The sequence below is a fragment of the Hordeum vulgare genome, unplaced genomic scaffold (genome assembly GCF_904849725.1).
Source record: "Hordeum vulgare subsp. vulgare unplaced genomic scaffold, MorexV3_pseudomolecules_assembly, whole genome shotgun sequence".
Lineage (NCBI taxonomy): Eukaryota > Viridiplantae > Streptophyta > Magnoliopsida > Poales > Poaceae > Hordeum > Hordeum vulgare.
The window spans coordinates 1,964-25,000 of NW_025422523.1; the positions used below are offsets into that span (position 1 = coordinate 1,964).

At 36.4% G+C, this 23,037-nt stretch overlaps 4 protein-coding genes and 7 non-coding genes across 11 annotated transcripts; 6 read left to right on the forward strand and 5 right to left on the reverse strand.

The window, feature by feature from the left end:
* Positions 1–227: 227 nt before the first annotated feature.
* Positions 228–298, forward strand: TRNAC-GCA. Its single transcript has one exon. It is a non-coding gene; the product is annotated as a tRNA-Cys (tRNA).
* A 2,842-nt stretch (positions 299–3,140) lies between these two features.
* Positions 3,141–3,222, reverse strand: TRNAY-GUA. The gene has a single exon. It is a non-coding gene; the product is annotated as a tRNA-Tyr (tRNA).
* A 649-nt stretch (positions 3,223–3,871) lies between these two features.
* On the reverse strand, positions 3,872–3,943 carry TRNAT-GGU. The gene has a single exon. It is a non-coding gene; the product is annotated as a tRNA-Thr (tRNA).
* Positions 3,944–5,907: 1,964 nt separating this feature from the next.
* TRNAM-CAU lies at positions 5,908–5,981 on the forward strand. The gene has a single exon. It is a non-coding gene; the product is annotated as a tRNA-Met (tRNA).
* Positions 5,982–6,429: 448 nt separating this feature from the next.
* On the reverse strand, positions 6,430–6,500 carry TRNAG-GCC. The gene has a single exon. It is a non-coding gene; the product is annotated as a tRNA-Gly (tRNA).
* An 824-nt stretch (positions 6,501–7,324) lies between these two features.
* On the forward strand, positions 7,325–7,412 carry TRNAS-UGA. The gene has a single exon. It is a non-coding gene; the product is annotated as a tRNA-Ser (tRNA).
* A 1,385-nt stretch (positions 7,413–8,797) lies between these two features.
* Positions 8,798–10,001, reverse strand: LOC123418889 (photosystem II D2 protein). The gene has a single exon (XM_045107083.1). The coding sequence runs from the start codon at positions 9,987–9,989 to the stop codon at positions 8,928–8,930; it is 1,062 nt and encodes a 353-aa protein (XP_044963018.1). The 5' UTR covers positions 9,990–10,001; the 3' UTR covers positions 8,798–8,927.
* Positions 10,002–10,973: 972 nt separating this feature from the next.
* Positions 10,974–11,061, forward strand: TRNAS-GCU. Its single transcript has one exon. It is a non-coding gene; the product is annotated as a tRNA-Ser (tRNA).
* A 4,347-nt stretch (positions 11,062–15,408) lies between these two features.
* LOC123418888 (maturase K-like) lies at positions 15,409–17,040 on the forward strand. Its single transcript, XM_045107082.1, has one exon. The coding sequence runs from the start codon at positions 15,409–15,411 to the stop codon at positions 16,945–16,947; it is 1,539 nt and encodes a 512-aa protein (XP_044963017.1). The 3' UTR covers positions 16,948–17,040.
* Positions 17,041–17,383: 343 nt separating this feature from the next.
* Positions 17,384–18,570, forward strand: LOC123418890 (photosystem II protein D1). Its single transcript, XM_045107085.1, has one exon. The coding sequence runs from the start codon at positions 17,473–17,475 to the stop codon at positions 18,532–18,534; it is 1,062 nt and encodes a 353-aa protein (XP_044963020.1). The 5' UTR covers positions 17,384–17,472; the 3' UTR covers positions 18,535–18,570.
* Positions 18,571–18,638: 68 nt separating this feature from the next.
* Positions 18,639–21,232, reverse strand: LOC123418887 (50S ribosomal protein L2, chloroplastic). Its single transcript, XM_045107081.1, has 3 exons — positions 21,198–21,232; positions 20,300–20,706; positions 18,639–19,636 (listed from the first exon to the last, which is right to left on the reverse strand). Exons 1-3 carry the CDS (start codon positions 21,230–21,232, stop codon positions 19,206–19,208), a joined length of 873 nt encoding a protein of 290 aa, XP_044963016.1. The 3' UTR covers positions 18,639–19,205.
* Between the last annotated feature and the right edge of the window lie 1,805 nt (positions 21,233–23,037).

A 23,037-nucleotide genomic window follows, 5' to 3' on the forward strand; every position in this document is an offset into this window, starting at 1 on the left:
TCTCAATAGAAAGAAATGGGAAGTTTTATTGTGTTAGCAATGTATGTTTTAAGATAGAATCTATCGAGGAGAATAATCGAAACTGGATCAAAAAAAGCAGGAGTATCTTTTTTGAAAAAGATTGGAAAAAAGTAAGTTTAATTATATTCAAAATAAAAGAAAGGGGCTTTTCGTAAGAAAACGTGGATGAATACTTGCTGTTTTCTAGATTTTCGATCGGATTTTTTGGCGGCATGGCCAAGCGGTAAGGCAGGGGACTGCAAATCCTTTATCCCCAGTTCAAATCTGGGTGCCGCCTGATCAATAAAATACTTAGGTTTTCTAGTACTGATCGAATTCAATCAATTTTTACTTCGCATAAGTTCGGGCAAGAGAGTAACTAAGCCTGCCGATACTGGGTTTAGAGAAACCATACCATAGTTCTATCCTTAAACTAGGGTTAGGGTTTGTTTTGGCGGTAGTGGCCAAAATGGTTATCAATAGGGGTGAGGTAGTGTTTCCTTATTCTTTTATTATATGAATTTGAATTGGTTCTTAATTGATTCGATTTGAGAATTTTTAAATACGAGGATAAGATGTCAGAAATCTTGGTATCCAAAGAAGGTCCCTAAGGGGCATTCTTCTCTTTTTCAATCTAAGATTCCAGAAGGGACTCACGAAAGAATATCAAGACTTCCTAATTATCATACATTTTTTTATCGTACATCTTATGTGACCTACATACACTAGAGTAACAAAAGGAATAAAAAATCTTCCTATTCCCGCTTCTTCTATTCAGGACATCATTCCCGTACTCTTTCTTTTTTAAGGTAAGGAAAAAAGGGCTTTATAGTATCGTATTTTTAATGCTCTCTAATTCTACAAGAATTCCTATAAGAATTTGTTAGGAGTAAATTCCTTGAAACTGATTGATCCATGGCCTTAGGGCAGAAGCCCTTTTTGACTCTGTACCCTTGATTCCACTATGATTATTGATCAATAGTAGAATAATCCCTTCATAGAAATAGGAGACATAATTTAGATGGATATAGTAAGTCTCGCTTGGGCTGCTTTAATGGTAGTCTTTACATTTTCTCTTTCACTAGTAGTATGGGGAAGGAGTGGACTCTAGGGATACGATACTACTAATTGATTAAGTAATCAAATTGTTGTATCAATTCTTTTTTTAATTGATCGTTTTGCATTAATTATTTTGTCAAACGTTATTCTTTAATCTTTTTCTTTAGTTTTGTTTCACTCCTGTAAGAAACTCTTGTATTGTAAGAAAGAGCCATTATACCAATTAAGAATTTCTACTAGAAATGACTAATGGTTAAAAAAAGTTCTATACATAAGAAAATTAGACTTTCTTCCACGGAACTATTCACGGCATATCACACATTTTCCATTTGTTTTATACTCTTTCTTTATTCTTAGAATAATTTTTATTCTCTTTTGAAGCATCTCGCGGGATATTTAAGCATGAAAGATTCGCTGGTTTTTTCCTTTTACTTTTTACTATAGTCTATTCTTATATTATTTTTCTTTCCTTCCATGGATTCTTTGGTCAAGAATTGTCTTCGATTTTTTTATTTTGACCTGATTGAAATTAAGTGGATGCAATGAAAAAAGAAATTGAATTAGACTACTTAACTATTTCAATCTACTAATCTATTCTATGTAGATTCAAAGATAATATAATAGAAAGACTCTAAAGTGTCGTAGAAAAAACTATATGTAGTTCTTTCTACCACACTTTAAGATTCCAACCAGATCCTTTCATTTAAGACTTGGATTTTTTTTATTTAATCCCTTTTTCATTTCTTCAATGATTAATTGGAATTCCACTTAATTATTTTGGCTGACTGTTTTTACATAAATAATAAGTAAAAAAGAAGTAGGAATTAGAATGAACAGTGCAGTAGCAATAAATGCGAGAATATTGACTTCCATAACCTCTTTATTTTTTATTTTCACAATAACTCGGGATGTAATCCCATGGAGAGGAAAAAGGGGTATCTTGTAAATTCAAGGGTAGGGCTTGCATTCTGATAATACTGAATCAATTCAATATTATGAATATCGGATCTATCAAATCAATTCATGGATGAGAGTTATATAGTATAACATAGGAAGATCCTATATCCATACTAAGACCAAAATGGGTTTTTTGATTGGATTAGGAATTCCCTCTTTTTTAATCCTTTTTTTTCTACTTTTTCTTTTCTATATCTCTAACCCACGAGCTTTCTTAATCTTATACAATTTCTCTTCCTTTTTCTTATAGTTATACATACAATTATGTATGTATTATATGAGCAACTTTCTATGGGTCACATAGACATCCAAATAAGCAGTAGAAGTGAGATGGGGAAAAGAGGTCTGAAATAAAAAAGGGAATACAATTTATGTATGGATTCCGGTAAAATACCGGTACTCTATTCCATAACAGTGGAATAGGAAATTAAGATGAGGATGGTATCATCATAAAGAAAGATAGAGTAATATCCTAAAATTCTACTAATCCACATATCGTATGTGTGTCTTTCTTTATCTTTATCGATCGGGAGTAGTGAAAAAAATTCCTATACTCCTTCCCTCCCTCTTTAATGAGAGATGCAAAATAAAAAAGTGAAGTAAGGGTGCCCTATGGGTATTTGATCTTGCTCCCTGCCCCTTTTTTTTCATGGAAAAAGGAAATATGAATTTCTCCATTCATTGAACCCTAGTTCGGGACTGACGGGGCTCGAACCCGCAGCTTCCGCCTTGACAGGGCGGTGCTCTGACCAATTGAACTACAATCCCCGCGGGGTGTATGGCATACCCATTCTTAAATAGAACCATAAGAAGATTCGATTCGTCTGTCGTACTCTAAGAAATAGACGAATCATATACTACATACCCACATATTAATATTATATTATACGTGGGTATAGTGAGAGTGACATAACTAGTATGTCGTGATTTTTTATCACTAAAAATGGATAATAATCCACCCTTCAACAAGAAAAACTCTTTTGTTTGTAAGAAAGGAATGAGAGAGATATGGATTAGAAAAAAAAATCCCTTTTTTATTTCTCTTTTATTTCTATAGATCAGACATTTATTTTATGGGAGAAAAACAAAAGGATTTAGTTCATATTCACGAAGCCCTAGATTTTTGGGCCGAGCTGGATTTGAACCAGCGTAGACATTGTCAACGAATTTACAGTCCGTCCCCATTAACCACTCGGGCATCGACCCAGGAAGAATTTATTCTAGGGTTTTTGCTAATCTATGATTAACCTCCTTTCATAATACTCCCTACCCCCAGGGGAAGTCGAATCCCCGCTGCCTCCTTGAAAGAGAGATGTCCTGAACCACTAGACGATAGGGGCATCACTAGACGATAGGGCCATATACAACCGCTCGTGATTATACTATAATCATAGTATGAGCAGTTTTTTTGAATTGTCAATATACTCGAAAAGTATAACTAGATCCAAAGCAAAGAGTTTTTCTAACTTTTCTGCTATGTTTTCATCTAGGATTTTTTTAGTTGATGGTTAGATTAATTCATGGATCATCCTCTACCTTTTAGGGAAATTCATTTAAATGTATAGAATAAGAATGGATTACTAAAAGGGATTCTAGATTAGTTCAGTACAGGTAGTTATTTTATTGATCTAAGATAAGATGAAAAAGAGTCCAATTTTTTTTTTATTTCCATTCCGTGCTTCATTTAGTGTTCAGACCAAAAATGCATTCATCCCGCACTAAGTCATAAAATTCTCTAAAGAGAAAGCTTCAAAAACAAAGAAAAAAGCGAATCAATTTAGTAGAAAAGTACTCTATCAGATTCGAACCAATGACTTACGTCTTAGCACGAGATTACTCTACCACTAATTTAAAAAGCCCTTTATCGGATTTGAACCGATGACTTATGCCTTACCATGGCATTACTCTACCACTGAGTTAAAAGGGCTTTTTATTTAATTCAAAAATTTGCCACTTTGATTTCCCATTATGGGTCTACTGCATAATGTACATATTATATATATATAATATATAGAGATATAGAGAGAGACATTATGTATAGATTGTATATGTATTGATATCTTGAGAGCTCAAAATAAAATTAAGAAAAAAAAACATACCCAACTCTTCTTGGTTCATGGTTTTCCGTTTCCGAAGGCTAGTAAAATAGGCGGATTCTGGAACCCCAAGGATTCAATGGTATATGGAAAATATAAGATTTCCAATCCTAGCGGGAAAAGGCAGGGAACAGATACCCAATAGGATAGGATCCTTGGGAGGAACTTTTGGTAATGGCCTTGATCCTCTATGCTATTTTTTATGTGTTCTTAGTTCTATTGAACTTTTTTGATTCTTTTAAACAAGAATCTAATAAACTAGCATTGAGTCAGTGGAAAAAAGGAGAGAGAGGAAAGTGTTAAATGGAGAGAGTCGACTAATCATAGACTTTTAGGATCTTCTTTACATCAGGTAAATCTGTCAGCCCTGTCCGTTTTTTTCTTTAAGTTACGACTCTTTAAGTTACAACTCTTTGCTTCTTACTTCTATCAAGCCATAGGGAAAGTCTATGATGAATTTGGAAAACTCATCTCACTCTTACTCTATGGCTCGGACTTAATGGGGGAAGAAAACATCTTCTATAATTTCTTTTTTGTTCAATTCTGGACAAAAAAGAAAAGGAAAAAAGGAATTTATAGGGACAGTGTTACCCCCTATATCCCCTAGTTTATATTGTAGGAATAATAAAACAATTTAGCAGTCTGGCACACTTACGTCCTCGCAAAGTAAATAATGATTATTGTAGTCGTAACCGTAGAATAGGATAGGATCCTAATCAAAATAAATACATTTGGTTCAGGCGCTATTAGCAGGGTAAGAAGAGATTTATTTTACAGACCAGAGGGAGAGGGGCTATCTAAATCCTAAAGTAAAGGCGCGCGATCGAAGTAGAAGTACCAATGGCTCAGTGTCATGAACCTTCTCCATCTGATTCAATAAGGGGGAATTAGCCTCCTTGTCAAATGGCTATCCTTGACAAAGGGTACCATTTATACCATAATATACAATGTAGCGGGTATAGTTTAGTGGTAAAAGTGTGATTCGTTCTATTAATAACTGAATTTGAAATGATATACTTAAGGCATCCTTAAGTTTTTTTTTATATTCCGATGAAAACTTTAGTTCTTATAAAGGATTAAATCCTTTTCCTCTCAATAGCATATTGAGGAAGAATATACATTCTGGCGATTTGTACCCAAAAAACTAATTTAAATTGCATCCAAAATAAAAATTGGATTATGATATGAGTACAGAGTCGCGAAGCATAATTTTGCATTGGATTTAAGTATTCCAATTTTGAAAATATGAGTAAAGGATCTATGGATGAAGATACAAAAAAGTTGATTTCCAATCGTAACTAAATCTTCTTTTGTTAAAGGATAAGGAAGCCAAATAGCTAAAAAACGATAGTTTTGGTTTACTAGAACCATCCGCATATTGTTTCAGCTCGGTGGAAACCCAATTCTTTTCCTCAGGATCTCTTGAATGAAATTAGGGAACGAAGTAAGTAGATTAGATGGATTTAGATAGAATTTCTATCTCCTACTCTATAAGGATCATCTAGAAAGCAGAGAGCTTTGGTTCCATTCAAATAGAAAAGCTGACATAGATGTTAAGTGGTGAGAATATCCATAAAGGAGCCGAATGAAATCAAAATTTCATGTTCGGTTTTGAATTAGAGACGTTAAAAATAATCAACCAACGTCGACTATAACCCCTAGCCTTCCAAGCTAACGATGCGGGTTCGATTCCCGCTACCCGCTCCATTCTGTATAAAAGGAGTATTCTATTTGTCTAGACATGTTAAAGGCTTGTATTCAAGCCTTTTTTGTCCACCAGTTTCTGGTACTACAGAGCGGAGTAGAGCAGTTTGGTAGCTCACGAGGCTCATAACCTTGAGGTCACGGGTTCGATTCCCGTCTCCGCACTTAGCAGTCTCTATAAAAGGAGTATTCTATTTCTCTAGATATGGTAGAGGGGCGTATCCAACCCTTTTTTATTCATTAGTTCCGGGCCCTAGAGGGCAAAATTGAGCAATTTGCGAAGCCACTTGCCTTCACAAAAAGAAGGCGCAAGGCTTCTCCCTACCTTGCAGAAAATAAAAATGAAATGAAAGGGACAGTCTACCTCTCCCTTCCTTTTAAAAACAGTTTGCCCGTTGTTTGTCTCAGTTAATACCCAATTTTGGGGCTCTGTTGGCTAGTTCTATTTCTGCCTCCGGAGCGCCCTCTTTTTTTGAGGGGGATGCAAAGGAAGGGTAAATATAGTAAGGGATACGGCACTAGACTAATACTTAATTAATACTTAATTTAATATAAGTAGTTAAACAATTAACTAGACTAAACTTTTTATCATAGTACTTTGATAAATTAAGCGGGCGAGCGGCGGGAATCGAACCCGTATCTTCTCCTTGGCAAGGAGATGTTTTACCATTGAACTACGCTCGCTACGGTATATATTTTATAGCGTATATCCGCTTGGGTCGACCGTCTATGTCTGGGTCGACCGTTTCATTTCATTTTCTATTCTATTATATTAGATATTAGAGTTTTCCTTTTTTTATTATCTGTCAATGAATATTCTAATGGGAATTTCATAATACTGAAAGAGAAGAGCTAGCAATTCGGAACGCAAATTGCGTTTTAATACGTCTCACTATTCGAATTTTTTAAATGGCCTTTATTATTTCTTTTTTATGGGGTTACTAAATATTAACCAAATTTAATTTAAGAAATGAGAGAATTCAGAATAGCTACGAGAAAGACTAGTCCAATCCATAATGATGTACCGGAAAATACAACATTTTTATTATTTGACCAACCATCAGGAGAAGCAAATACAAGGGGTACACTAATTACTAAGACTGAGGAAGTCGCAATTAATGCAAAAACAGCTAATTGGAAAGCAATAGTCATATTTCTAATCCTCCAAGCTACCATCAAATAAAGTTGACTACATATTTGATCCCTCACTTAACCAAAATTGTAAAAAAATACAAGAAGTAGGAGGGGTTTAATCATGAATCCATTGATTCTTCTCTTTAATTAAAATTTATTACTTAACCTCTTTTTTATTTGGATATGGGGGTGAGAGGAGGTTATTTAGTCTTTATTTCACAAGCGGGTATAGCGGATCCTGTATCCGTGTATACAGTATACAGAGATATATCGAAAAGGAACTTGTATCTGATATCTTTCTAGAGGTTAATAAATATTTTTATTTTTTATATGGCTATGTTCTATTTGTAGGAGTAAAATAAGGATTAGGCGGTGGAGAGATGGCTGAGTGGTTGATAGCTCCGGTCTTGAAAACCGGTATAGTTCTAGGAACTATCGAGGGTTCGAATCCCTCTCTCTCCTTTTGCTTATTGAATACGTTTGTTTCTTTCATTTTTTTTTATTCTGTCCCTTATCTTTCTTTCATAAAAAGGAATGAATGGCTCGGCTAGATAGAATAACCGAGCCAGAACAGAAAAAAAAGTAGAACAGGTATAAATAAGAAAATCTTAGTTAAGAGGGTTCATGTAAAGAACAGGTTCCAAATCACGATCGATTCCCTTTTCAAAACCTGCTGCAGCAGCTCGGGCTCTTCCTGCATGCCATAAATGGCCCACAAAAAAGAAGAATCCTAGAACAAAATGAGAAGTTGATAACCAACTTCTAGGAGAGACATAATTAACTGCATTGATCTCGGTCGCTACGCCACCCACGGAATTTAAAGAGCCTAAAGGAGCGTGGGTCATATATTCTGCTGAGCGCCGTTCTTGCCAAGGTTGTATGTCTTTTTTCAACCTACTCAAGTCCAAACCGTTGGGGCCCCTTAGAGGTTCTAACCATGGAGCACGAAGGTCCCAAAAACGCATAGTTTCCCCTCCAAAGATAACCTCCCCAGTTGGGGAACGCATTAGATATTTCCCTAAACCTGTGGGTCCTTGAGCGGATCCCACATTAGCTCCAAGACGCTGGTCTCTAACTAGAAAAGTAAATGCTTGAGCTTGAGAAGCTTCTGGCCCGGTGGGTCCATAAAACTCACTCGGATAAGCTGTATTATTGAACCATACAAAACAACAAGCGATAAAACCAAAGACAGATAAAGCAGCTAAACTATAAGACAAGTAAGCTTCTCCAGACCATACAAATGCACGGCGAGCCCATGCGAAGGGTTTGGTTAAAATATGCCAAATTCCCCCAAATACACAAATAAAACCCAACCATACATGTCCACCAATTATATCTTCTAAATCATCTACACTAACAATCCACCCTTCTCCCCCAAAAGGAGATTTTAGTAAATAACCAAATATAACACTGGGACTAAGGGTCAAATTGGTAATTTTTCTTACATCTCCCCCCCCAGGGGCCCAGGTATCATATACACCGCCAAAATAAAGAGCCTTGAGTACTAGAAGAAAAGCACCTAGACCTAACAAAATTAAGTGAATACCCAAAATTGTAGTCATTTTATTTCTATCTTTCCAGACATAACCAAAGAATGGAAAAGATTCTTCAAGAGTCTCGGGTCCCAGAAGCGCGTGATAAATGCCACCGAAGCCTAAGACTGCGGAGGAAATTAGGTGAAGTACGCCAGATACAAAGTATGGAAAAGTATCTAGAACTTCCCCCCCTGGCCCTACTCCCCAACCTAGAGTAGCTAAGTGTGGAAGTAAAATCAACCCTTGTTCATACATGGGCTTTTCTGGTACGAAATGGGCCACTTCAAATAGGTTCATTGCTCCGGCCCAGAATACGATTAATCCGGCATGGGCTACGTGAGCTCCAAGTAGTTTACCGGACAAATTGATAAGTCTGGCATTCCCAGCCCACCAAGCAAAGCCGGTGGTTTCTTGGTCACGACCAGCTAAAACGAAAGTTCCATTAAAGAGCGTTTCCACGTGGTAGAACCTCCTCAGGGAATATAAGATTTTCATGAGGCTGATCCTGAGCTGCCATCCACGCACGAATACCCTCGTTTAAAAGAATATTTTTGGTGTAGAAAGTCTCGAATTCAGGATCTTCCGCTGCACGGATTTCCTGGGAAACAAAGTCATAGGCACGTAAGTTCAGAGCCAAGCCAACTACGCCAATAGCACTCATCCATAAACCGGTGACGGGTACAAATAGCATAAAGAAATGTAACCAACGTTTATTGGAAAAAGCAACACCAAAGATTTGGGACCAAAAGCGGTTAGCAGTGACCATTGAATAAGTTTCTTCAGCTTGAGTTGGGTTAAAAGCACGGAAGGTATTTGCACCATCACCGTCCTCAAATAGAGTGTTTTCTACGGTTGCTCCATGAATAGCGCATAGCAGAGCCGCGCCTAATACTCCGGCAACTCCCATCATATGAAATGGGTTCAACGTCCAATTATGAAATCCTTGGAAGAAAAGGATGAATCGAAATATCGCTGCTACGCCAAAACTCGGCGCAAAGAACCAACCAGATTGCCCCAGTGGATAAATAAGGAATACCGAAACAAAAACAGCAATTGGACCAGAGAATGAGATTGCATTATAAGGCCGCAATTGAACAGACCGAGCAAGTTCAAATTGGCGTAACATGAAACCTATTAGTGCAAAAGCCCCGTGGAGAGCTACAAAAGTCCATAGACCGCCTAATTGACACCAACGAGTAAAATCTCCTTGTGCTTCTGGCCCCCATAGTAGCAACAAAGAGTGTGCTAAACTATTGGCAGGGGTAGAAACTGCTGCGGTTAAGAAATTACAACCTTCCAAATAGGAACTTGCCAATCCATGGGTATACCAAGAAGTTACAAAAGTTGTCCCTGTAAACCAACCCCCTAAAGCGAAATAAGCACAAGGAAAGAGCAATAGGCCAGACCATCCTACAAAAACGAAACGGTCCCTTCGTAACCAGTCATCCATAGTATCAAATAGATCATTTTCTTCTTTAGGAACTCTACCAAGGGCTATAGTCATAGTGATCCTCCTATTCAATTACTTCAACCATTTCCGAGCACCTCATATCACTTTCCAAGGCATATGATAGTTTTATATCTGTGGACGATTTCTTTCTCGTTCAATGCCCTTTTTCAATGGTCTCGAAGAGAGAAATTTTCCATTTTTATCTATGGAGTCACAACCGAGGTCGTTGTAAATCCATGAATTTGATTCGATTTGTTTTTCTTATCTTATACTTATAGAAATAAACCTTTGAATTCAGCATTATTCCAAGACTCCTATTTCAAAGTCTATCTTTTAAGGGAAAAATGAAAATAAAAGTAACCCCTTTTTTCCCATTCCCTCTCTATTGCATGGGGGGAAGAACTAAAATGGAGGATTCTGAAAAAAAAAAGGACCTTCGAAATCAATTTTTATGTGTAGCGCAAAGGAGTTGCGATTTCTTCTTATTCCTATAGAACATCTAGTAACAAGAATATGAAATCGTAAATAGCGAAAAATTCTTGTCTTGCGCGGTCTAAGTCTAAGGAAATACGAAAAATTCGCTTATACAATTTCATCTACATCGAATTTATATATCAGAATAGCGGATAGAGGCATCATTCAAGGAGTCAGGTCTACTTACTTTATGCTTCTTTCCAATTTTATGGTGGATTTGATAAGAACCCTTTTTGCTTTCTTGATAAATAATCGACAAAAAAAAAAAAAAAGCGTTTTTTTATATATAGCTTGTTTTATTATAATTATAACAAGTCCTATATGGAAATGCCCGCTAAAGAGAAAATCTATTTGATTGTCTCTCGGTCAATATCGATTTTTACAAAGAAAAAACAAGAATTTTCTTCTTTTTTTTTATTAACATTAAGAAAAAAGAATATAACTAAAATGGAATTGGCAATATAATTTTTATAGACTTTTGAAAGAAAAAAAGGGGTTTTTTGCAACCGTTATTTCTTATTTCTTGCCTATATCATATCACGGAAACCTTTCGCTTTGGAACGTGGAGAGATGGCTGAGTGGACTAAAGCGGCGGATTGCTAATCCGTTGTACAATTTTTTTGTACCGAGGGTTCGAATCCCTCTCTTTCCGCTCCCTTGGATCATTTGGGACTTTCAAACTGGAAAGAATTCTGACCCCGGATTTTCTCATAGATAAATGTACGAAACAAATCCAATTTGTAAGAAAAAAAAAAAATTGAATTTTTACTCCTCGCGTCCAGGATTCCGTCCTGGATCATTAGATAAGAATCCAAAGATAAAGAGTGAAACAAAGAATATCACTACTGTATAAACAAAAAGTTTGAGAGTAAGCATTACATAATCTCCAAGATTTTTTTTTAAGGAATAGATTACCAGTTTTTCCTTACCACACGGATCCACTAGGATGGTTTTTTTTGATACCTAAAAATGCAAAAATGAATTCTGGAAAAAAATTGCAAGAATTCATTTATAATAAGAACTCTTATCAATAGCAAAAATAGGGTTAGGTGGTATTGAATAGGTATTGTGTAGGTACCTAAAGGTACCTGCTCAACCTAGGTGCAGGGGAGTAGAAAGGCTGATCCAAATTTATTGCTGTAGCTACCCATTCAATGTAGAATAATTTCAATTTTAGAATTGAGGGTTCATAATATAAAAATATAAAACTTCTCGGCTTTTACCCATTTTAATTTTTTTTTTTGGAATGAACACATCATTCAATTTGGCATACAGAGTACTAAAGATTTCATCGAAAACTTACAGCAGCTTGCCAAACAAAGGCTAATAGAAAAAAGAATAGAGGTATAACAGGCATAATATCCACGATTGGATTGAAAATAGCATAAGCTTCGGGCAATTTGGCAAAGAAAAAACTAGTAGGATAAAGAACAGAATTAAAACAGATACAGGTTAAACTAAGTATATTAGGCATAACAAGCATTTCATTCTTGTAGAGTAAATAATTGGATTTTGATTGAGTTATTTTTTTAAGGGAAAGAAGGAAAAGGCAGATTCAAAATCTTTTTTTCTTCGGACTTTCCCAAACACAAAATACCTCCTTGTATTCGCACTCTCAAATGAGAGTGGAATAAATTCGACTTTCATATAATATCTTAATAGAATTCCATGTAATGATCAATGCATTTTTTTGATTCTATATTATCTGCATGTGTAGAATACTAGCAAGAGAATATCTCTTCTTTATTTATGTAATTGAAATGGTATTGACGAATAACAAATAAACATAATAGTGTTTATTAGTGTCGCATAAAACCCGAAATGGGGCGTGGCCAAGTGGTAAGGCAGCGGGTTTTGGTCCCGTTACTCGGAGGTTCGAATCCTTCCGTCCCAGATTGTTTCTGATGAAACAAACGGTGAAATCATATAGTACTCCGTATGAGACAAAAGTTTATTAAAGAGAATAATGATATCTTATGTTTTCTCAGAAAACATAATAAAGTCTTAAGTCCAGTCAAATTGACTACCTTTATTTTCATGAAAAAAATGGGATCTAGCAGGCACATTCAGGATATGCCTCTACTATGATCACTTAATAATCACTTAATAATCACTTAATCATATTTTTTTCTTCCTTTTGGTCTTCGAGTCGAAGAAGTACCAAAAACAATTAACTACCAAAAACTTTCAATCTATTCATTGGAATAGTTTATTTAGTTATTATAGTTAATTGTTTTTGGTACGGAAAAAATATATTACTAATAGAATTCTAATTCTAGTAATTAAATGAATTAAACTTTTTTGGAGGTTGATAGTTTATTTATTGAGGAAGAGTCAATCCTTCTCTTCTCACTTCAAGATTGATCATCTCGAGCCATCCGTTGAGGGTGGAAATTTAATAATAAATAAGTTTTAAGCAAACTTGTTTAGTCGTCTTTTTCTATGTTTCATTCATATGATAGAATTCGAATATGGGTTTAAATAAATTGGATCTTGGCGGAGGCTTCCCGGATAAATACTTACTTTCTTTTATCCATATTGCTCCATAGATAGCAAGTTTTAATTTTAATTAGTATACAAAAAACAAAACCAATGACTATTCATGATTCCATCCATATTGGATCAATTTTCTATACCACTTTGCAATGAAAAGAGGAATGTTTGTTATGGTAAAACTTCGTTTAAAACGATGTGGTAGAAAGCAACGTGCGACTTGAAGGACATGATCGATTGTGGATTTTGCTATCCATCATTTTCCATAGTAATGAAAATGCTCTTGGCTCGACATAGCCTGTTCTATTCGTTCCGAACCAAATTTGCGCAGGGTTTAAGTAACATAGTACACGATGGAGCTCGAGAGGACAGAGTTTATTTTTTATCAAGGGAAAGAATCTAGGGTTAGTGAAAACTAATAAATTAGGCCAACTTTGTCAGTCTATCCTTAATATAGAAATAAATCGAAAGGTTAAAATACGAAGAAAGTCCAATAAAAGTATATCAGAATCAATCCCCCTTATTAGATTTCTATAGAAGAGATAAATGCTTTATCGAAGGAAATAAGAAAAAAGGGTATGTTGCTACTCTTTTGAAAGAAAAAAATAGGAATTCCCGAAGTAATGTCTAAACCCAAGGATTTCACAAATCAAAGATAAAGGATTCCAGAACAAGTAAACACAATTTTCAATTGTCTCAACAACAGAGTTGGATCAGAATAAGGAATAAAAGTCAATTCGTTCGAAATGAGACAAAGAAAAGAGTTTAAAGACGACTCAAAAATTTTTGAAGGATTTTGCCTTCGAAGTTTCTCAGGCAGAATTAGCCAACTTGAGTCATGAGTATAAATGAAATTTGTTTTTTTCTGTAAGGAAATTAATGGACGTCATAGTCTAATTTCTATTATTATCGACAGAAATTCGAATCATTTTCTCGAGCCGTATGAGGAGAAAACCTCCTATACGTTTCTAGGGGGGCGTTGTTTATCTACATCTATCCCAATAAGCTGTCTATCGAATCGTTGCAATTGATGTTCGATCTCGAAGAGAAGGAAGAGATCTTCGAAAAGTAGGTTTTTATGATCCGATAAAGAATCAAACTTGTTTAAATGTTCCAGCTATTCTCTATTTCCTTGAAAAGGGTGCTCAACCGACAAGAACTGTTTATGATATTTTAAGGAAGGCGGAATTCTTTAAAGAAAAAGAAAGAACTTTGAGTTAATTGAAGAACTAAATGAATAAAAAAGTAGGATAGGAGAAGATTATTAGTATTCCTCGTTGTCTAATTATTTAGACACAATTTACCTCTTTCTTAATCCTATTTGGATTTATATCGTGCCAATCCAACATAAGCCCCTATTTTATTTACTTTTTCTATCTAATTTGTTTTCTTACCATTGTATTTCCATTGACAAAGGTCTATTGAACAAATAGAATTTGTAGATAGATGGGTCTCTTTATCCTCACTCCATATTTAATTTTTCTGCTTACACTTCGCTCAAATGATAAGGGTGTTCCTCTTGCATGTATTCTCATACAATATAATATATATTTTTTTTAATAAAAATCGCTAAAAAAAGGAGAATTTGGCCATCGTGATTAGGGTCGCTCTTTTTTTTCACTTTAGTGGAATTTAACCGGACCTGTTCGTTTTGCCATTTGAGTGTTTTTCATGGTCGATAAAATCTTTCTTTTGATGTCTTGCTAGTTCAATGTTTTGACAGAAGCGCGCGGTGTAATTCCATTGATTTTTGGATTTCGATCGTATCTAAGATCCTTTTTTTATCTGGGTTGCTAACTCAATGGTAGAGTACTCGGCTTTTAAGTGCGACTATGATCTTTTACACATTTGGATGAAACAACAAATTCGTCCAGACTCTTGGTAGAGTCTAGAAGACCACGACTGATCCTCAAAGGTAATGAATGGAAAAAATAGCATGTCGTAATAAAATCAATCTTTTTTGAATGGAATCCAAAATTACGATTTTCTGGGTCTAGTGAATAAATGGATAGAGCCTGGCTCCAATTCTGGTAAAATAAAAAGCAACGAGCTTAACTTCCTAATTGGAAGGATTCCCCGCTCTAATTAGACGTTAAAAATAGATTAGTGCCGGATGTGGGGAAAGGTTGGGTTTTCCTATGAGTGGACCCTTTATTTTTTCTTTTTTTTTAGAAATCCTAATTATTCTTGATTATGGATTGAATAAGGGATGTTATGGATTGAATGTGTAAAAGAAGCAGTATATTGATAAAGAGGCTGTATTCCAAAGTCAAAAGAGCGATTGGCCTGCAAAAATAAAAAACTTGTTCTGTTCTTTTTTGTAATTTAGAACAAACATAAACTAATTCGGTAGAAAAGGAGCGGAAAAAGATCCGTGGATTAGACTCCCTTTCTTTCCAGGGTTTGTATTAAAAATGCAACACCCTGTTCTGACCATATTGCACTATGTATCATCATTCGATAAACCGAGAAATGCTTCTTCTCTCTGATTCAAGTAGAAATACAAATGGAAAAATTCGAAGGGTATTCAGAAAAACAGAAATCTCGTCAACAATACTTTGTCTACCCACTTCTCTTTCAGGAGTATATTTATGCATTTGCTCATGATTATGGATTAAACGGTTCTGAACCTGTGGAAATAGTTAGTTGGAATAACAAGAAATTTAGTTCACTACTTGTGAAACGTTTAATTATTCGAATGTATCAGCAGAATTTTTTGGATAACTCGGTTAATCATCCTAATCAAGATCGATTATTGGATTACAAAATTTTTTTTTATTCTGAGTTTTATTCTCAGATTCTATCTGAGGGGTTTGCGATTGTTGTGGAAATCCCATTCTCGCTACGGGAATTATCTTGTCCGAAAGAAAAAGAAATACCAAAGTTTCAGAATTTACGCTCTATTCATTCAATATTTCCCTTTTTAGAAGACAAATTTTTGCATTTGGATTATCTATCACATATAGAAATACCCTATCCTATCCATTTGGAAATCTTGGTTCAACTCCTTCAATACCGTATCCAAGATGTTCCATCTTTGCATTTATTGCGATTCTTTCTCAACTACTATTCGAATTGGAATAGTTTTATTACTTCAATGAAATCCATTCTTTTTTTTCAAAAAGAAAATAAAAGACTAGTTAAATTCCTATATAACTCTTATGTATCAGAATATGAATTTTTCTTGTTGTTTCTTCTTCGTAAACAATCTTCTTGCTTACCATTAGCATATTCTGGAACTTTTCTGGAACGAATCCACTTTTCTAGGAAGATGGAACATTTTGGGATAATGTACCCTGGTTTTTCTCGGAAAACCTTATGGTTCTTTATGGATCCTCTTATACATTATGTTCGATATCAAGGAAAGGCAATTCTTGCATCAAAAGGCAGTTTTTTTTTGAAAAAGAAATGGAAATGCTACCTTATCAATTTCTGGCAATATTATTTCTTTTTTTGGACTCAGCCGCGAAGAATCCATATAAACCAATTAGCAAACTCTTGCTTCGATTTTATGGGATACCTTTCAAGTGTACCAAAAAGTCCTTTGTTGGTAAGGAATCAAATGCTGGAGAATTCATTTCTCATAGATACTCGAATGAAAAAATTCGATACCATAGTCCCCGCTACTCTCCTCATAGGATACTTATCAAAAGCTCAATTTTGTACTGGATCGGGGCATCCTATTAGTAAACCCATTTGGACGGATTTATCAGATTGGGATATTCTTGATCGATTTGGTCGGATATGTAGAAATCTTTTTCATTATCATAGTGGATCTTCGAAAAAACGGACTTTGTATCGACTAAAGTATATACTTCGACTTTCATGCGCTAGAACTTTAGCTCGTAAACATAAAAGCACGGTACGAACTTTTATGCAACGATTGGGTTCGGCATTTTTAGAAGAATTTTTTACGGAAGAAGAGCAAGTTTTTTCTTTGATGTTCACCAAAACAACTCTTTTTTCTTTCAGTGGATCACACACTGAGCGTATTTGGTATTTGGATATTATAGGTATCAATGACCTGGTCAACCCTCTTAATTAATCATTAGACAAAACTAATAAACAGGAAAGGGTTGATAAATGATCAAGAAAAAACTTTCATATTTTTCATTCTGAAATGTTCCTTTTATTATAATAAAGAGTAGGTGAATCAACTTACTAATTAAAAAATTAGTAGAACTTCCTCTTTGGAATAGAATATTGGCTATTTCTACATAGGGAAAGTCGTGTGCAATGAAAAATGCAAGCACGATTTGGGGAGGGATTTTTCTCTATTGTAACAAGGAAGAATTATCTACTCCATCCGACTAGTTCCGGGTTCGAGTCCCGGGCAACCCATATAGAAAAGACCCATCAAAGTTTTTAACTTTTACTCACTTCATTTACAAATACAAAATTATTGGTTTGGTTAATTTATTTATATGGATAGCCAATCTTTGGGCTGACTTGGTTGACATTGGTATATAGTCTATGTTATACTGTTAAATAACAAGCCTTCTATTATCTATATTCTAGTTAATACGTGTGCTTGGGAGTCCTTGCAATTTGAATAAACCAAGATCTTACCATGACTGCAATTTTAGAGAGACGCGAAAGTACAAGCCTGTGGGGTCGCTTCTGCAACTGGATAACTAGCACTGAAAATCGTCTTTACATCGGATGGTTCGGTGTTTTGATGATCCCTACCTTATTGACCGCAACTTCTGTATTTATTATCGCCTTCATCGCTGCCCCTCCAGTAGATATTGATGGTATTCGCGAGCCTGTTTCTGGTTCTTTACTTTATGGAAACAATATTATCTCTGGTGCTATTATTCCTACTTCTGCGGCGATCGGATTGCACTTTTACCCAATTTGGGAAGCTGCATCTGTTGATGAGTGGTTATACAATGGTGGTCCTTATGAGCTAATTGTTCTACACTTCTTACTTGGTGTAGCTTGTTATATGGGTCGTGAGTGGGAACTTAGTTTCCGTCTGGGTATGCGTCCTTGGATTGCTGTTGCATATTCAGCTCCTGTTGCAGCTGCTACTGCTGTTTTCTTGATTTACCCTATTGGTCAAGGAAGCTTTTCTGATGGTATGCCTTTAGGAATCTCTGGTACTTTCAACTTTATGATTGTATTCCAGGCAGAGCACAACATCCTTATGCATCCATTCCACATGTTAGGTGTAGCTGGTGTATTCGGCGGTTCCCTATTCAGTGCTATGCATGGTTCCTTGGTAACCTCTAGTTTGATCAGGGAAACTACTGAAAATGAATCTGCTAATGAGGGTTACAAATTTGGTCAAGAGGAAGAGACTTATAATATTGTGGCTGCTCATGGTTATTTTGGCCGATTAATCTTCCAATATGCTAGTTTCAACAACTCTCGTTCTTTACACTTCTTCTTGGCTGCTTGGCCTGTAGTAGGAATCTGGTTCACTGCTTTAGGTATTAGTACTATGGCTTTCAACCTAAATGGTTTCAATTTCAACCAATCTGTAGTTGATAGTCAAGGTCGCGTTATTAATACTTGGGCTGATATCATCAACCGTGCTAACCTTGGTATGGAAGTAATGCACGAACGTAATGCTCACAACTTCCCTCTAGACTTAGCTGCTGTTGAAGTTCCAGCTATTAATGGATAAGGTTTTTCTGCTAACATATAAGAATTTTTGAAGAAAGAAAAGACAAAAATACCCAATATCTTGTTCTAGCAAGATATTGGGTATTTTGAATCTTTTTTTTCTTCTTAATCTTTCTATTCAGAATTCAGTTAACGACGAGATTTAGTATCCTTTCTTGCATTTTCATAACTCGTAAAATGCCGAGTAGGCACGAATTCTCCCAATTTGCGACCTACCATAGGATTTGTTATGTAAATAGGTATATGTTCCTTTCCATTATGAATCGCAATTGTATGGCCAACCATTGTGGGTAGAATGCTAGATGCCCGGGACCACGTTACTATTGTTTCTTTCTCCTCCTTCATATTGACCTTTTCTATCTTTGCCAATAAATGATGAGCTACAAAAGGATTCGTTTTTTTTCGTGTCACAGCTGATTACTCCTTTTTTCCTTTTTAAAGAGTGGCATTCTATGTCCAATATCTCGATCGAAGTACGGAGGTCAGAATAAATAGAATAATGATCAACGGAAAAAAGAAAAAAATCCTTTAGCTGGATAAGGGGCGGATGTAGCCAAGTGGATCAAGGCAGTGGATTGTGAATCCACCATGCGCGGGTTCAATTCCCGTCGTTCGCCCATCGCATTATTGCAAATTCCAAAAATGCAATTTTCCATATTCCTAGTTACGTATTTACTTACGGCGACGAAGAATAAAACTATCGCTATATTTTTTCCTTTTCCTAGTTCTTCTTCCAAGCGCAGGATAACCCCAAGGGGTTGTGGGTTTTTTTCTACCAATGGGAGCTTTCCCTTCACCGCCCCCATGGGGGTGGTCCACAGGGTTCATAACTACCCCTCTTACTACGGGGCGTTTACCTAGCCAACACTTAGATCCGGCTCTACCCAAACTTTTTTGGTTCACCCCAACATTACCCACTTGTCCGACTGTTGCTAAGCAATTTTGGGATACTAAACGGACCTCCCCAGATGGTAATCTTAAAGTGGCCGATTTACCCTCTTTTGCAATGAGTTTCGCTACAGCACCTGCTGCTCTAGCTAATTGCCCACCCCTTCCACGTGTGATTTCTATGTTATGCATGGCCGTGCCTAAGGGCATATCGGTTGAAGTAGATTCTTCTTTTCTCTCAAAAAACCCCTTCCCAAACTGTACAAGCTTCTTCCAAAGCATACGGCTTTCTAGATGTATATGACGATCTCTAGACAGATGGATCTTATATGAATCATATGATGAAGTACCACATGAGTGGATATATAGGAAAGGAATCCAAATCTGCCGAATCGCTCATGTTATGATCTTCTACATCCTAGGTCTCTGCGTTCCGTCATCTGGCTTATGTTCTTCATGTAGCATTCAGATCGAATGACTCTATGAAATTACGTCGATACTTCCACATATTATGGGTAACGTAGGAGACATCCCTATTTTCCCCCGGGGGTCTTAATTACCACTGCTTAGCTTTCAATTTGCCTCTGACCATCAAATTAAATGTGAATAACCCGTCCTCCTCTCTTTGAAACAAGGGGCGCTTCCGGTTCTGTGCGTGCTTCAAACAATTTTGTCTTCTCCATATTACCATATCTCTAGAGTCAATAATTTTCTATGAGGAACTACTGAACTCAATCACTTGCTGCCGTTACTCAACAGTTTTCTGTTGAGGTCTATCCCGTAGAGGTAGTCAAATTGGATCAGTGATCGATTTCTAGGTTTCGTCGTAAACCTAATTGGTTACTTCCAATTACGTAAATCAATAGTTCAAACCGCACTCAAAGGTAGGGCATTTCCCATTGATATAGGAACTTTTGTACCAGAAACAATAGTATCTCCAATTATAGCCCCTCTGGGATGTAAAATATATCTCTTCTCACCATCCCCATAGTGTATGAGACAAATGTATGCATTTCGATTAGGGTCGTATTCTATGGTTACGATTCTACCAGATATGTCTTTTTGATTCCGTCGAAAATCTATTTTACGGTATAGGCGCTTATGACCTCCCCCTCTATGCCTTGCGGTAATGATTCCTCTGGAATTACGACCTTTACCACAACGGTGCCGTCCATGGATCAAATTATTTCGTGGATTGGATTTCACTTGCCTGTCTACGGTTCCCTTGCGTGTGCTCGGGATAGGTGTTTTGTATAAATGTTTCGCCGTATTATTAAGTATTCTCCTTTAGTTTTTTTCTCTATCTAGAAGTGGAATAGAATAACCCGGTTGAAGGGTAATGATCATACGTCTGTAATGCATTGTATGGCCCAGAATAGGTCCTATTCTTCTACCTTTTCCAGGTAGTCGATGGCTATTCACAGCTACCACCTTAACACCAAAGAAGAGTTCGACCCAATGCTTTATTTCTGTCTTAGTGAATCCCGATTCGACATTAAAAGTATATTGATTCTTTCCCAATAAACGAAGACTTTTTTCTGTAAATACTGCGTATTTGATTCCATCCATAAATCGACTTTCCCTCCTATGCTCTGAGTTCCAGTATCGATAAGAATTCGAGTTCTTATTGTTCTTATGTTATGGTATGAATATACCATACCAATTCGTTATGTATGGATGATGGATGAGATTCCATGGATAGAGAGCCAGTTCCAATAGACTTATGGAATGTTCCCGTTCGTGTGCATCCAGCAGGAATTGAACCCGCAAATTTACCAATTATGAGTTGGGCGCTTTAACCATTCAGCCATGGATGCTTAACAGGGATCATCGTACATCGTAAATAACCAATTTTCATATAGAAAGACATATCATAGAAAAATGAAATCGAAAATATTCCGAGATGGCAAATATTCGGAGATGACTATGAAAACACCTCTCTGGATCCTCGAATTGAAAGAGAGATTGAGAGGGATCAAGAATCCTAATTCTCGCTATTTGGAATGGATCCAATTCTATTGAGTCTGACTCATAGTGATCATTTCTCTTTAGCAAAGAATGACCTTGGTTATCAAAGGATTGAACAACCGGGATCCATTTCCTTATGATACCTAGTTGGCATTGATAACAAGGATCTAATGAATTATGAGTTTAATAGATCCTCTTTAGCAGAAAGACGTATATTCCTTGCTCATTATCAGACAATCACTTATTCCCAAACCTCGTGTGGGACTAATCGTTTTCATTTACCATCTCATGGAAAACCCTTTTCGTTCCGCTTAGCCCTATCGGGTATTTTAGTGATAGGTTCTATAGGAACTGGACGATCCTATTTGGTCAAATACCTAACGAAAAATTACGATTTTCCTTTCATTAAGGTACGAGGGCTTCTTATTCCACAAGAACGAAAGCACCTTTTCATTCTTTCATATACTAGGGGTTTTTACTTGGAAAAGACAATGTTCCATACTAAAGGATTCGGGTCCATAACCACGAGTTCCAGTGCACTAGATCTTGTAGCACTTAGCAACGAGGCCCTATCCATTAGTATTCCACATAAGAAATCCATTCTAGAAAAAAATACAATTAGATTAGCTCTTCATAGACAAACTTGGGGTTTGCGAGCCAAGGTAAGATCGGCTCGGGATCATGGGACCCTTTTCTATCAGATAGGAGGGGCTCTTGTACAAAATAGACTTACTAAGTAATAACCCCATAGAATCTATCTATATAAAGATAAAGAGGCAATCGTGTCAGGAAGCGGGTTTTTCTTTGGCCAAAAGGTACTTCGAACTTGGAACGAGCATGAAGAGATTAACGAGACTTCTTTCTCTTTTGAGTTTTTCTGGCGGACCTGCCGCGCAAGATCTTTGGTCTTCCCCTGGAACCGATGAAAAAAAGTGGATCGCTTCTTATGTACTCGCTCAGAATGATTCTTCTCTATCTATAGTTCATGGCCTATTAGAAGTAGAAGGTGCTCTGGTGCAATCCTTACCGACAGAAAAAGATTGCAGTCAGGTTGATAATAGTCGAGTGACATTACTTCGTCGGTCCGAACTAAGGAATCTGTTATAAATGTTTTGAAATGGATATTGTTCTCTCTTTGATCAGGGATTGCTATATGAAAAGAAGTGGAGTTTGAAAAAGGGAACGGAATGCTCAAACCGGAACTGCTAGAGGAACGAATTTTCAATAGCATAACTTGGGCTCCTAGAATATGGCGCCCTTGGGACAATCTATTTGATTGCAGGGTTTTGTTCCGAAGCAAAGATATCCGCGGAGGCCGGTTCGTTCGTCCTATTCTGATATTCAGGACCAAGAGGTACTGGATTCTCTTTCGGATAGGCCCTGAAAGGAGAAGAAAGGCTGAAATGCCAACGGACCTCTGTCTATTCTCTAATTCACCCGATCCGATAGTACCCGTTTTTGGAACGTCCAGTGCCAAAGTCACTGAATGGGTAAGTCACCAATCCAATCCCTTTGACAAATCGGATGTCATATTAGATATCATATTCTATATATATAGAAATATCATAGATAGAATAGACATATAGAATTTTTGGTCGGCAAATTCGAAGGAATCATTGAGTGAAAAAGGAGCAAAGAATGACAAAAG

Excerpts from the sequence above, each read along its gene's own strand:
- LOC123418889 (XM_045107083.1), bottom strand. The coding sequence starts at position 9,989 with ATGACTATAGCCCTTGGTAGAGTTCCTAAAGAAGAAAATGATCTATTT.
- LOC123418888 (XM_045107082.1), top strand. The coding sequence starts at position 15,409 with ATGGAAAAATTCGAAGGGTATTCAGAAAAACAGAAATCTCGTCAACAA.
- LOC123418890 (XM_045107085.1), top strand. The coding sequence starts at position 17,473 with ATGACTGCAATTTTAGAGAGACGCGAAAGTACAAGCCTGTGGGGTCGC.
- LOC123418887 (XM_045107081.1), bottom strand. The coding sequence starts at position 21,232 with ATGGCTGAATGGTTAAAGCGCCCAACTCATAATTG. Across the intron at positions 20,707-21,197 it reads AAGCGCCCAACTCATAATTG|GAGAATACTTAATAATACGG; the intron begins GTAAATTTGCGG and ends AAAAAACTAAAG. Across the intron at positions 19,637-20,299 it reads GGGAAATGCCCTACCTTTGA|CCGATATGCCCTTAGGCACG; the intron begins GTGCGGTTTGAA and ends AATCTACTTCAA.